The sequence below is a fragment of the Haliotis rufescens genome, unplaced genomic scaffold (assembly GCF_023055435.1).
Source record: "Haliotis rufescens isolate VD_foot unplaced genomic scaffold, xgHalRufe1.0.p SCAF_7, whole genome shotgun sequence".
NCBI classification, from domain to species: domain Eukaryota; kingdom Metazoa; phylum Mollusca; class Gastropoda; order Lepetellida; family Haliotidae; genus Haliotis; species Haliotis rufescens.
Window position 1 is genome coordinate 11,338,739 of NW_025964361.1, and position 15,027 is coordinate 11,353,765.

At 38.7% G+C, this 15,027-nt stretch overlaps 1 protein-coding gene across 3 annotated transcripts in view; it reads left to right on the forward strand.

Moving 5' to 3' along the window:
- LOC124114830 (allene oxide synthase-lipoxygenase protein-like) overlaps positions 1-13,844 on the forward strand; it is an 87,894-nt gene extending 74,050 nt beyond the window's left edge. For all 3 annotated transcript variants that reach the window (XM_046475612.2, XM_048387297.1, XM_046475611.2), the window contains 8 exons: positions 483-600; positions 3,058-3,150; positions 5,025-5,085; positions 5,773-5,878; positions 6,202-6,293; positions 7,840-8,013; positions 9,955-10,118; positions 10,752-13,844. In XM_046475612.2, the coding sequence (XP_046331568.2) occupies positions 483-600; positions 3,058-3,150; positions 5,025-5,085; positions 5,773-5,878; positions 6,202-6,293; positions 7,840-8,013; positions 9,955-10,118; positions 10,752-10,866 (923 nt within the window). In that variant the 3' untranslated portion in view covers positions 10,867-13,844. The remainder of the gene's footprint in view (positions 1-482; positions 601-3,057; positions 3,151-5,024; positions 5,086-5,772; positions 5,879-6,201; positions 6,294-7,839; positions 8,014-9,954; positions 10,119-10,751) is intronic.
- Positions 13,845-15,027: the final 1,183 nt, after the last annotated feature.

Below are 15,027 nucleotides of genomic sequence, written 5' to 3' on the forward strand. Positions count from 1 at the left end.
TTGTGTGAAGGCAGTGCTAGAGTTATTGTTGAATTCCTGGTACTTGGTCAATGGCTCATTGGGTTTTGAAATCACGAACATTATGGCTTAATCATAGGTAAACAATGCATAACCCATCCCTAACTAGTTATGCATGTTATGCTGTTAAGTGTTAAGTTAGATTTCATAAGGCCGAATTATTTTTTAATGTTTGTTTTTTAGTTCCCTCACTGCCAGACCACCTATACTCAATAAAAAAGGTTAGGGATCATGAACATGTTTGGGCATATTTTTTTGTAGTGAAAACTGAGCACACAATTTAATAAATATAAATAAATATAACCTTTTTTGTTAAGTATATTATCCATATGTGTCCCAGTTCCAGACGAATTGTGTCTTTTCGACTGATGAGATTGACGCATTTCCTTGCAATATGTTCTGTTAATACTTTTATTGATGTTTAGAGGAAAGAAATGCAATATTTTTCTTTTGAATGGTTGCAGGGTACACGCATTTGCTGATGGAAGGTGTCACCGTGGCAACACATCGGAACCTGTCTCAGTCTCATCCTCTCTTCAAGCTCCTTGCACCACACTTCCTCTACTTGATAGCTATAAACACGTGAGTATCCCACTTGCCGCTCCTGACAGTGGTCTATAGAGATTTAAGTTAAATCCCCTTTAACCAGTATACCAGTATATATCATGGCATGTCAGCTCTATGAATGAGGAAAGCACAAAGTCATAAACATACCGTACTTGACGTAATAAGCGTCCGGGGCGCTCTCAAAATTAGAAATAGGCGGCTCTTATTAGAATATTATTTTGGTGGAAAAAAGAGAGTTGAAAGATAAATTTCGTGGCTTATGCTGACACACTGAAATATTTATATGCATTTATATTGCCCATAATTAAGAAAGCATATAACACACTAATGCGTATTATACGCGAATAAATAAGTCTTGTTTACATTGATCAATCGTAAGGGGTTGCTAATTGGGATTGTTCACTAGTCATTATATTAGCAAATATCGCCGTGGGCGCTTATTAGAGTGGGGCGCTTATTACGTCGAATACGGTATTTGCCATGGGATCATCATGTTGGATTTGAACCCTTGGTCAGTTCAAGGCAAGGGAATTGCAGCACTTTATACTGCTGGGCCATATCTTTTAACCCCTTAACTCTTGACTGGGATGATACTGCCGTACTGATTGTGCTCAGGAATATAGACAAGTTTATGTTTTGACATGCAGTGTGAGAAAAATAGGCAGCTTAATTGTTTGGTTAACAGTTACTAGTAAACAAATTGATTTGATTTTAATATTTGATTTGATTCAAATATCATTTTTTCAGTTTACTTGTTTTGAATCTGTTGAAAATTCTGTAAACCGTGAAATAAGTCTTGGCCTTGCTGAAACCGGGGTTCGTATGTTGAAAATTTTGTAAACCATGAAATGAAACAGTCTGCAAATTCTGTAGACCAGGAAATATAAAAGACTTGGCCTTGTTGAAACAGCACTAAATATAATAATTAGTCTTGGCCTCATTGAGGCAGGGCTTAATATGTTAAAAGTTCTGTTAACCACGAAATAAAAAGTCTTGGCCTCCCTGAAACAGGGTTTTAAATGTTGAAAATTATGTAAACCAAGAAATAAAAAAGTCTTGGAATTGTTGAAACAGGGTTTTAAATGTTGAAAATTATGTAAACCAGGAAATAAAAAAGTCTTGGCCTTGTTGAGACAGGGCTTACTGTGTTAAATATGGTAATGAATACATCCTCATAATGCATGAACATACACTGGCAACAGTCACTCTGCAGATCAAACAAGGACGAGGCAGATAGCACTAAGAGAACAGTCCACACCTCATAAAAAAAATTGCTCAACAGAAATGAAATATTGCATGACTACATTTGTGTGCACATGAAAACGATATCCCCCTACAAATTGCTACTTATCAGGAGCTAATTGTTAGTAGACAAATAACCCACAGCAACTTTTCATGCTTTGTCAAAAGCAGTAAATCTCAAGGGTGGTATAAGTCTGTTTCATCCTGTGTGGGATCAATCGACCAATTAGATCCGGATATTGGCGTGGTTCAGGGAATGTATCTCTGTTGATTCAGCATTTGGCCAGTTCTGGAAATGACTTTACACCGAGTGCTGTAACACCTCAGGCTATGCTGACAGTTATCGTTGTTTGTTTTGTGTGGAGCAATTATTCTTGTTGTGGTATTAACACTATATGAGGCTGTTTGACACATGTATTCATAAATCTGTGATTTATGATGAAGTATGGAGACTGACATTTAACATGGACGACTGTCTGATGTGGGAACGTGTCATGTTGCGCATTACTTCTGCCAGCTCTAGTGACTTGTCACGTACATACAATATAGCCTTCAATAAATTATTTATCCACTCACAAATTCATGTTATTTGATTTTAATGTTTTCGGTCATTTTAGAAGTAAGATTCTTGTTGAACGTATGTTTATGTCAATATATTAATGTATGAATATACAAATATATGGCGAAACGCCCTAGTTGAATACGAAGAAAGTCAAATTGGTAATAGCAAATTATATTTGTGCTCTCCATGTAAAAGGTGCAAAAAGTTACTTTTTTGGTAAAAAGAATACTAGTTTATTCACAGATGAACTTGTTAGGGCAGATGAAGCAGATAGATAATCATGATCACGATCACAACTCCATGATCATCCAGTATCCACGACTACTGGATCTTAGCACCTAAGGGAGGCATCTCTGCATACAGAATCCTTGACCTTACACCAAGGACACCTATACCCCTAATTAATATGAAGACAACAATTCTTACACAAACTGCCTACGCCATAAAATGAGGCCATCAACATTGACCATCAAAAGCCATTGTCTGGGAACCAGCACCAAGTCCCTCCACACTTTGAGATAAGGTGGCTTGGTGACAAGTGTGTGTGATGTGTGGGGGAAGAATGCCTGGGTGAGATATACATTGGAAAGTTATAACAATCAGCTGACTGGTTATAAATGTATGTAGCAGGCTGACTTGATGTTATAGATGTGTCTGGTTTGTTTCAGACGTGGCCTTGAGATGCTGGTTTCTGAAGGAGGCTGGGTGGACAAAACAATGAACGCTGGCATTGCTGGAATGTTTGAGCTGATTAAGAGAGGGTATGTATAGGCATGTGTCGTCGTGGGTGTTGTGCAGGAGATACTGTCTTCCATGTATTTATCTCTCTGTTCACTTGTCACCCCCATGTGTTTTGATAACAAAATATTCAGTGCCTTTCATTAACAGACCAAATAAAGCAGCAGAGAGCAACCAAACTATGGAATCTGTACACCCTTTGAGTAGAAAAAACCCCACAAATTACAAACAGGACACAATCCTCATAAAGTGTGCATCGTAGTGATTAAAACCTGCCACATCTTCTATGGAAACCGGGGGTGGTCGGGTAGCCTAGTGGTTAAAGCGTTCTTTCGGCTCGTCACGCCAGAGACCTGGGTTCGATTTCCGACATGGGTACAATGTGTGAAGCCCATAACAAATTACAAACAGGACACAATCCTCATAAAGTGTGCATCGTAGTGATTAAAACCTGCCACATCTTCTATGGAGACCGGGGATGGTCGGGTCGCCTAGTGGTTAAAGTGTTCGCACATCAGGCCGAAGACCCGGGTTCGATTCCCGACATGGGTACAATGTGTGAAGCCCATTTCTGGTGTCCCCTGCTGTGATATTGCTGGAATATTGCTAAAAGCGGCGTAAAACCATACTCTCTCACTCACTCACTCTATGGAGACTGCAACAAACCGAGGTTGTGCATGCTCAGCTTGTGGCCTGTGTGGTTTCCTGTGTTTGGTTCCAGTGGAAATGTGGCAGGGTTTTAATCACTACGATGCACACTTTCTGAGGAATGTGTCATGTTTGTAATTTGTGTGTCTTTTTCTTTTAACGACCCGTGAAGATTTCGGGGTAGAATAGGTCTTCAGCAACCCATGCTTGCCGTAAAAGGTGACTATGCCTGTCGTACAAGGCGACTAACGGGATCGGGTGGTCAGGCTCGCTGACTTGGTTGATGCAGTTCATCGATCTCAATTGCGCGGATCGATGCTCATGATATGAATCACTGGATTGTCTGGTCCAGACTCGATTATTTACAGACCGTGCATATAGCTGGAATATTGCTGAGTGCGGCGTTGAACAACAAATCAACCAATTTTTCTATTAACAATATTCCATAATTCAGTCTGCAGAGTTTCTTTGGTATGTCTGATTGAAATAAAGTAAATATTTCCTGTCTGTGCATGTGGTTAGCTCACCTTGTTATCTTAAGGGGTAGTATCACATTCTCACCCCTCATGTCTTTGTATCACTGAATTATTGCCAGCCTCTGTAACTCGGGTACTTTTAAAATGAAGCAGATTGTCTCCAGCAGGTGCCTTCTTTTAAAAACATTTTAGGGCCCTTTGGTGTCTTTTTACAACTTTTTATGGCCATGTTATGTTTAGTCTCCATGAGGGTTCAAGGTTAGAATAGGTACCCTGCTTCCTGTTGTCATAGGTTAAAAAAGACTGGAAGGCCTCAGTGACTTGGTTGACTGCTTGTCGTTGTATATTTCAACATCAAAATTAATTTTCCTTTAAACAATGAAAACTAACAAGTTTTGTGGTAATTGGCAGAACCTATGTTTAGTGTTGGTAGTCAGTTATTTGACACAAGTTCCAGAATCTTCGTGAACACCCACTGACATTTGCAGTGAAAGTCAAAGAGAACATTAACCAGTGTAGTGATAGGGTTTCAAGGTACTTTGAGGAGCCTATGCTGCTATAGGTTAAACCCTTGTATCTTTTAAGACAACACCTACTTGAGAAACAGTTGGATGAAAGTATCTATATACTTTTTTAAAATTTACATCGGTTTGTAAACCATCTAGTAAAAAATAAATGGCCTTTGCATATTTTGTCACCACTAGATAATAGTAGTTTGAATATCAACCATATTTACTATAGTAATGCAAGAGTTGTCTCCCTTGTGTCCCCAGCCTGGAGCAGTGGAGGCTGGACGTTGATGGAACACTCCCTGAGGATCTACGACGCAGAGGGGTCAGTATACTGGGTTATTCTTAGAATCGATGTTTATGATCAGCTTTTTGAAGTATTACATGTATATACTCATCTGAGCAGGAGATTCTTGTGCATATGTGGATCGCGAGAATCTAAACCTTTTATAAAAAATAGCTGTATCCGCCCTTGTTGCAGTAGCTCTGCAGTAAACAGTTAAGAGTTGGTAAGGGTCTGGCCATTTAATATTCTGGGACCCTGCGATTTTGTTAAGAAACGAAAATGGCATGTCTACTAGGCACATACTGAACTGGTGCCATTTGATATTAAGGAGTTTTATAAATGTTTATTTTAGAATTTCCATTGCAGCTATTTTGACATGGCCTTAGAGAAATGTTGGGTCAGTTACCTGGTTTGGGACCATAACGTGTTAAAATTGCGGGGGATATAGATGACTTCGTCGACTATACGCTTGTTTAAGAAACGAAAACGGCTTCAAGATCTAATATTGTTTTCTATGGAAGTAGGAGCTGAACAATTATTAAACAAATAACATTTTTTCAGGTCATCCACAATGTTGCAAAATTACTCTGTTCCAGTATTTTCAGATTGAAAAAAAAAGAAGTCCCTTATAAACAATAAAACGAATGATGGTGATGATAATAATAATCATAATATTAATCATAATTATAGTTATGCAATTGGAATTCTGCAATGTTTTGTTTTCAGCTTGATGATCAAAGTGTTTTGCCTGGCTACCATTTCCGTGACGATGCTCTGTTGCTGTACAAGGCCATCAACACTTACGCGGGCAAATATATCAAGCTGTACTATGGTCAGTGCTAAGTACCCAGTAGAAACAATAAACCCATTGAATAAGAAATACTTAAAAAGTTATACATGTACATGTAGTTTATACAGTTATAACGAACTCAAGGGGACCACTAATTTTAGTTCATTATAACCATAGTTCATTAAGAGCACATATAAAGCATATGCACGGGACCAAAATTCAGTTTGTATTATCTGTCAGTTCATTATAGGCGTGTTATTTGATTAGTTTTGGAAAAGCCAGAAAATCCATATTCAGTGGGCTGTGTTATTTTGAAGTCAGATATTTGAATTATATTTGCATGTGATATTGTTTTGATGTTGTAGATTCTCCAGAGAAAATCAGTGGAGACTGGGAACTACAGAACTGGGGCCATGAACTGACAAACGCTCGCGAGGAAGGCGGCGTCGGATTACTGGTAGGTTGCTTGGTTTGTTGTTTAACACTGCACTCAGCAATATTCCAGCCATATGACGGCGGTCTGTAAATAATCGAGTCTGGACCAGACAATCCAGTAATTGACATCATGAGCATCGATCCACGCAATTGGGATCGATGACATGCATCAACCAAGTCAGCGAGCCTGACCACCCGATCCCGTTAGTCGCCTTTTACGACAGGCATAGTCGCCTTTTACGGCAAGCATGGGTTGCTGAAGACCTATTCTACCCCGGATCTTCACGGGTCATTACTGGTAGGACCTCCACAGGGGATTACAATGGAAACAGGAATAGCAAACCAGTGATTTAGGGCTGGGACAAGTCCAAATTTACTACCCAGGTACCCACCTCCCTATTACCCAACCCTACCCGGGTACCCACATCTTCCCGAGGCAAGAGAGTTAACTGACTTTAAAAGACACCCTTGCCGAACTAGGCTGGGATTACTGGGCTCGACCGTAGCGCCACCAGTGGCTATTACCAGCTATGTCCCTTCTATGCCTCTCCTATGGACCAATCAGATTCCACCACTCGTATCACTTGCGTTTGCTTCACACAAAATGGTGGCGCCCAGTCAGGACGATCTGATCGATAATCAAGATCTATATTGTAATAAAACGGGTCTTACATCGCGAAATGTATCAAATCACGTGAGCACATTGATTAAAAACATGAAAAAATTTGGAAAATATCTGCTGACAACGAGTTGGTGGTGCACATGCTTTGCAAATCCTGCAATCGACCGAAATCTGCAGGACAGTTTACGAACCGGATTTCGATTTCGGTGCGCGAGTTTGATTGGACTATGCATAGAATCGTTAGTCCAGCCAAAATGTAACTCCATAATACCAGCCTAGTTTGGCAAGGGTGGAAACTGGACTTTTAAAGTCAGTTAACTCTCTTGCCTCGGGAAGATGGGGTACCCACTGTAGGTCTCAAGAGATACAAAATGTCTGAGTGGAATTTTTTTTTACCACAGCACTTGCAAAATGTATTTAGATACATGTATTAAACGATCTGATCATGTATACACTGAAGTTGACGTAAGCTATATCTTTATTCAACCACATGAAAAGTGAGAAGGAATGGGTGCATAGTCAGAAAGAAATGCGAACATGACTGGTAGTGTAACCATAGAGTTCTGGATAATTTTTGTCATTAAACTATAAATCAAATGACTAACCAGTGGTTAGTGGGTACCCAGGTCCTACTCAGTACCCACCCGACCTGGGTACCCGAGTTACTCGTCCCAGCCCTACAGTGATTGATATTATGAACAATGTCTCACACTGCCAGATACGATGACATCACACTCCACACTATAGAGTAAACCACCCTAGTGGTGGTGACCAAAATTATTTCATTGTTTCAATCTCATCCTAAGACCAAAGACTTGTCTGGACCAATACTGAACTTGGGCACCTGACCTGAGGCCAAGGTCTCTGTTTAACGTGCTCTGACTTGAATTACAGATGTATCTATTTCATGTTTTCACTTTTCATGAGAAAATTGCATTGTTTCCAGGGAGTTCCTGGCAATGGGAAGTTCACAACGGTAGATCAGCTGATTATGGTGCTAACAACTATCATCTACACGTGCAGCGTGTCTCACGCGTCGACCAACTTTCCCCAGTACGAGGAGTATGCCTTCCCCCCGAACTACCCCGGTCTCATGAGGGGCGTGCCTCCGGTTGACAAGGTGAGGAGGCAAAGTACTGGATAGACTGCTACACGATACTGGATAGACTGTTACACGATACTGGATAGACTGTTAGACAATACTGGATAGACTGTTACACAATACTCGATAGACTGTTACACGATACTGGATAGACTGTTACACGATACTGGATAGACTGTTACACAATACTGGATAGACTGTTACACAATACTCGATAGACTGTTACACAATACTGGATAGACTGTTAGACAATACTGGATAGACTGTTACAAAATACTGGATAGACTGTTACAAGATACTGGATAGACTGTTACACGATACTGGATAGACTGTTACACAAAATTGGATAGACTGTGACACAATACTGGATAGACTGTTACACAATACTGGATAGACTGTTACACGATACTGGATAGACTGTTACACAAAATTGGATAGACTGTGACACAATACTGGATAGACTGTTACACAATACTGGATAGACTGTTACACAATACTGGATAGACTGTGACACAATACTCGATAGACTGTTACACAATACTGGACCGACTTGCACAATACTAGGTACTCTGTTGCACAATAGTAAATACACTGTTCATCAATACCAAATACACTGTTCCACAATACTAAATACACTGTTCAGCAATACCAAATACACTGTTCCACAATACTAAATACACTGTTCCACAATACCAAATACACTATTGCACAATACTAAATACACTGTTGCACAATACTGGATACTATCTTGCCACTGACATGGAGGGGAAAGAGAGTGGTGGTTAGATTGACTGAAGCATTTATAAAATATACATGAGCATCACCAGTTTACAAAAGCATGCAGAGGGTTGACTCTGGATGATCAAAAGGTCGGATGCCATGTCACATGTTACCTCATCAGCTATCAAAGCATGGCATACCAGGGACCTATCCTGCCTTAGGAGCACCACTAGAAACAAGAACATTAAACACACATAGCCATATTTCTGTCACAAGTGTGCCTATTGTTGCCAGGAATACAAGTCAAAGTTAGGACATATTCACATGGATGTAAACTTGCACCTGTTTTTGTTATTATTGTGATGTAACAAACAGTTAAATACCATTTCTTGAAAGTTTGAGAAGGAATTATTATTTAGGACATAATAAGTGCTGATATATGCTACTCAAAAGAAGTTAAAGAACACCTGTTTTTTAATATGAATACAGTTAATCTGTCATGGGTGGTGGGTTTTGCAACACGCAGCCGTCCAATTGTAGCCATTACTTGTTTTTGACCACCTCTGTGGTCTAGTGGATAAAGCATCTGCCCCGAGAGCGGAAGGTTGGGGGTCGATCCCAAGCTGCGTCATACCAAAAGTCATTTAAAGATGGTACTTGTTGTTACCCTGTCTGGCGCTCGGCATTAAGGAGCTAAAACAGGGACTTATCGGCTCGGAATCAGTATACTATGTCTGAGTGGGGTATTCATGTAATGTTAACTTACTGGTATCTCAGTGTTCTAGCATTAGTCCGGATTAGTACAAGAAGCCACCCACACTCATATGCATGCATGTTGCGATATGTAGTGCCAAAATCTTGAGGCCATGTTAAACCCCATTTACCTTGCCTCACCATAGCTTGTTTTGAGTTGTATACAAGAAACTGGTTTGGCAACCATTTAGATTTGTTTAAAATGATTCTTCCTTTGATTACACTACCTCTTTTACATCATAGCCACAAATCCTGTATTTTGTTTGCCATCACTTAATAAAATCTTTAGATTTTTCAACAGATGACCTTTTGACAGTCAGCTATCCGAACAAGTCCTAAGGGTAACCCTATCTCAAGCAGATAGTTTAAGCACAGTAGCAAATATTTATGACAAATATTGGTTATGCCCAATATTATGAATCTGCTGTCACCTTATAGCTGTTGAATAACTCATGTGTGACCAGGGACTAATGTTTTATGTTTCAGTCTCCGAAGGAGGAGAGTGACATCATCGCGGCTCTGCCTGACAAGCCCACGACCCTGGACATCATGACTGTCACCAAGATCCTCAGTCAGAGGGGCACCAAGAATCTCGGGGACTTTGAGGTCCAATACATCTTTGATCCCAAGGCCAGGGACATTGTTGATGCGTAAGTGTTGAGTCCAGTTACATCCCGGCATGTCAGCTTAATGTGGGCGGAAAGCCTGAAGTGATGCAGGTCTCAGACATTTACCACTTCGGTGAAACCCAAGAACACGGGTATGGTGCTGACAAACCTAGAAACATAATCGGGGCGAACCGGGATTCTAACCCACAATTATAGGTTACTGGTGTACCCAAGGGACGCAACTCTGCACAGCGAATTGTGGCGCCTTAGACAACTGGACAAGTGTTGAGCTCAGAGTGGAGTGAGATGGGTTAAACACTGCTTCGAAGACTCTTTGTGGTATGTCAGAGCATGTCAGACTGATGTGGGAAAGTGCTGAAATGCACAGATTGTTCACCACATAAGTGAAACCCACAAGCAAGGGTAAGGTCTGACAAACCAAGGATCATAATCTAGCAAATCCGGGATTCGAACCCATCACAAGCAGATCCTGACAGCAAAGGGAGACAACTCTTCAAACACAGAGAACCAATGAGAATGCCCATGCAGGATGAAGTTTGTTGTAATGGTTCATAAATTATATCCTTTTTATACTTCAACTCACTCAAATTCTTTTTCATTCTCTCCTTTTCCATTTTGTGAAAAGATTACTGACTACATTCTTCTTTCCATCAGTTTCCGTCAAGACTTGAAAGGAGTTAGCAAGGAAGTGAAAGACCGGAATGAGACAAGGAATCCCCCCTACATCTATCTGGACCCTGACATTGTGCCAAACTCCATCAGCATCTAATCACAGACTCTTCATACTCTTTAACGACACAGCTTACTATCATGTTGTGCCCAACAGCTGGCCACAGCTAACCGTTGATGTTGTGCCCAACAGCTGGCCACAGCTAACCGTTGATGTTGTGCCAAACAGCTGGCCACAGCTAACATTCATGTTGTGCCCAACAGCTGGCCACAGCTACCCCTTCATGTTGTGCCCAACAGCTGGCCACACCTAACCGTTGATGTTGTGCCAAACAGCTGGCCACAGCTAACATTCATGTTGTGCCCAACAGCTGGCCACAGCTAACCCTTCATGTTGAGCCCAATACAATGTAGCTGAGTACAGCTAAGAATTTACATTTCACTTTTACAAAGTCTGATGAAAAGGGACAATTTACTTCAGCACTACTTTCTTTGAATTTTTCCACAAGAATATTTCCTCAGTATCCTTGTGAGGGTTTTTAGAGCTATATGACCATTGAAGTGGTTGTTATACTAGTAGCACTTGTCCTGTTCACATTTTGTGGATGTCTACACAGCAAATATTTGACATTGTTGTCCCAGCATTTGATCATTACTGGATATAGTTGCGCCTTGTTAATCTGGACAGTACCATTCTCAGTAAAAAAAACAATCAATTAAAAAATCCAAATTGTCAAAAAAGTATGACCTTGGTACATACTGATAATTACCATTAAGTTGTAAGGAAAGTAGGGTTTTGGATTAATGAATTCCTGATTATGAAGGTTAAACTGTGTATATTTGTAGCATCTGATCTAAGCATTGAGGCTTGTGATTGTAATAATGATCATTACTGTCTTTAGTAAGCATTTATCACCATTTTGTCATATATTATATTTCATCCCATTGCACATGCCTCTGCCATTCCCACCATTACGTCACCTGCGATCTCCTAGTGCTGATGGACCATGCTGGATGTCAGGTCCTGCCTTGTACCACAGACGTGTAAGGGCAATGATTACGGATTAGGAGATTAGAGATTAACGTACTGTGTTTTTTATGTAAAGCTAGGTTACCTGTAGTTTTTACGTAATAGAATTTGAAACTGAACATGCTGCCAGATATGGCAGCTTTCAAGCTCTCTGTTGTCGATAAAACATGATATACATTCTAAGTCGATTTTTATTGAGCTTTTTGCGCAAAATGTATTGGCACTTTAAATATTGTAGTAACCACAACTTTGTATTTTGTAACCTATAATTGTACATATGATTTCAAAATGCCAACCAACAATGATTGAGGGAAGAACTATTCTGTCAATATTAAATTTAATTTTCTATTAATATTGAATACAGATATGGTTGTTGTGATTTGAAATCTCTGATTAACCCATCCAAATCAAATATTTGTCATATTCATGGTAGAATGGTAATTGATTTGGAAATTGTACATGCAATTGAGTAGATCGGCTTTACATCAATGTGCATTGCCTTTCCTATACTGTTTTCAACAATAACACTAATCAGATATATATAATTTTGACTAAATTCCGTTTATGTATCAAATGATAGTAAAACAATATTTATGGTTGCAAAATGTGTTTTAATATAGTCAAGATCCATGGAAATATGAAACAATAAGTTATAGCCAGCATATGTGTACATTATATTATATATAAATAAATAAGGAAATATAGAAGTTTGACATTGTCATTGCATTAAAAAACAGACAATTTTTGCAATGTCTGCTACATTCTTGCTTCATGATCCAGGTATACCAAGTGTACTGGTAAATAATTTGATGTTGAGGTGTTACGCTATTAATATGTTGCTACTGAATTGCTAAATATTTTTTTCAGTTACATCAAACATTTCTTTGATTATGACATCAAGTTCTCTATAGCCCTGTTGTAAATATTGATTAAATCATAGCATAAATCTTTTTCATAAGTCATTCAATAATTGTCTAAGACATGTAGATTTTCTATATTTATTGTGATAATCATTGTTCCTTGTCATGAATTTCATATACTTTGTCATTTTATTCAGATAGTTCATTTCCCATATTTTACAACTTGTAATGAAACCTGGCAGTTTCCCTGGCTACTGCTGCCATGACAATTTGTTCAATTTTATTTTATTTTATTCGTTAAAGATATGTTTTCATGGTCGTGTATATATTAATAATCTTTTGTGTTTTACATGTTAATGAGATGTAATGTACATGTTTTCATTTATTCATTCTTTTATATTTTTATTCTTTACCTATCACTTTGTATGGACTTGAAGAAAGCCTTTCAAAGCTAAAGCTCTCCCGTCTTTGTTCCATGGACAAATACGAAGTTTCATAAACTGTTTCTAGAACTTAATATATCTATTTATTATGCCACACCATAATAAATGAGATTCACCAATCAGAGAGCAGGACTACTGACCACATGAGCCTGTATATCGTCAGTAAAAATCCAAGATGGTTGATACTGACATAATATACTGTCAGTAACAGCCATCTTGGATTTTCCAACACCCACCTCACTTATTTCACATGGAAATGCTGGTACCGAAATTCCTTATTTGTTTTGTGTTTTACTATCATTAATTGTTATGTGCAAGGACATTAATCCGTTTTTTCGATCACATTCGTGACTTTATTGATAAAGACTATAGTTGAAATTTTCAACAAGGTTTGGCCTCTAAGGTTTGAAGAGTGGTCTCCCTTTGACATCAGCAATGGCTGTCAGATGCTTTGTTAGTAGCACCGATGAGGAAATCTCTGATAAAAGGCAAAATGTGCGATATATGGATACCAGAAAGTGTCAACTTTTCGGCATAATAAATTTGTTATGGTGTCTTTAGTTGCTGTATATGGTGTCATATTAGGTTAGCAGAAAAATATTGTGCGAGGAAGACACCATAACTAATGATATTAGCCTCATAATGTGTGTTCAATTCTTTCATTAATTCTTTTGATTTCTGCTATTTTGAAATATGTCATATTCTTGTTTATGTCGAATGTAGATGCATTTTTTATAGTAATGTTTTTTTTATAACATTGCTGCATTTGTTTGAGCTTATTATTATTTTGAATGACAAGTGACACTTTTATGTATATTTTGACATCTCATTACATTGTTTTTGTTATTGAAAATACAAACATTATGTAAAATAAATTTATTAATTTCTGTAAATGTTGGAATTGATTACTTTCGTACTATACAACAGTGAAAACTGTCAGATTATTTCTATTCATGTACTTTAGTTATATTCCTGAGTTCCACTGTCAGGCAAATTATTGTATGCTGTCTCACACACACATTAAAGAAAGCCATCGATTGATACCAAGAGGCTGGAAGACCTAACGTAACATGTGACCAAACTGTCACAATGGAATGCCTTATCTGTGCACAACAGCTGTGTTATATAACTACCAGTCAGGACTTTTGTGTATAAAAAAACCATTGATCCTAGTAACAGAATGATAATGTAAGCTTCGTTGTGGAATTAAGCAGCGAATGAAATCAGTGCTTGATGACTACCTTTAGCAGACAAAGGAAGTCTGGTAGTGACTCTTCTATACCACTTAAAAAGAGCTGAAGACCCCCAGATTCTTTCTTATTGGTACAGTCATGACAGATTAACTATAGTAATAGGAAAGAATCGGATGGTTCTTATCTTATTTTGAGTAGTATAGATCACAAATGTAAGAGCGAAGTTACAAATGACCATTTCAAATATTTTTGAAAATTACAGTTTGGGATGTAATTTTAGAAACTGAGAGAGGAATATGAAATGAAAGTTTCACAATATTCAGGGGTCAGTCTGCAGTCGTAACTATTTTCCCCACAGCATATAATGCAGTGGGATATTGTCATCTTCTGGTCTGTCTGTCTGTCTGACTATTTTGTTTCCAGAGCACAACTTGAAAACTGTAAAAGAATTTTCATCCAAACTTGGTACAAATATCATCCAGGGGCTGAAGGGGTGCTTTGTTATTGTTGGGATGGGGTGGGGGTGTCATGTTCCGATGACTCTTATGCAGAAGTTGGAAACAGATGAGAGATGGACTCAATGAATGAATCGTGATTATATGCAACTCCACGTTTGAGTGGGGTATTACTTAATATGTCACATGTATATTTAACTGGAGTGACATATCTGATTCTCCCTATCGACAGTTGAGTAGTATGTGTTATTAGGAACTGACCATTTCATATTTTAGTGGG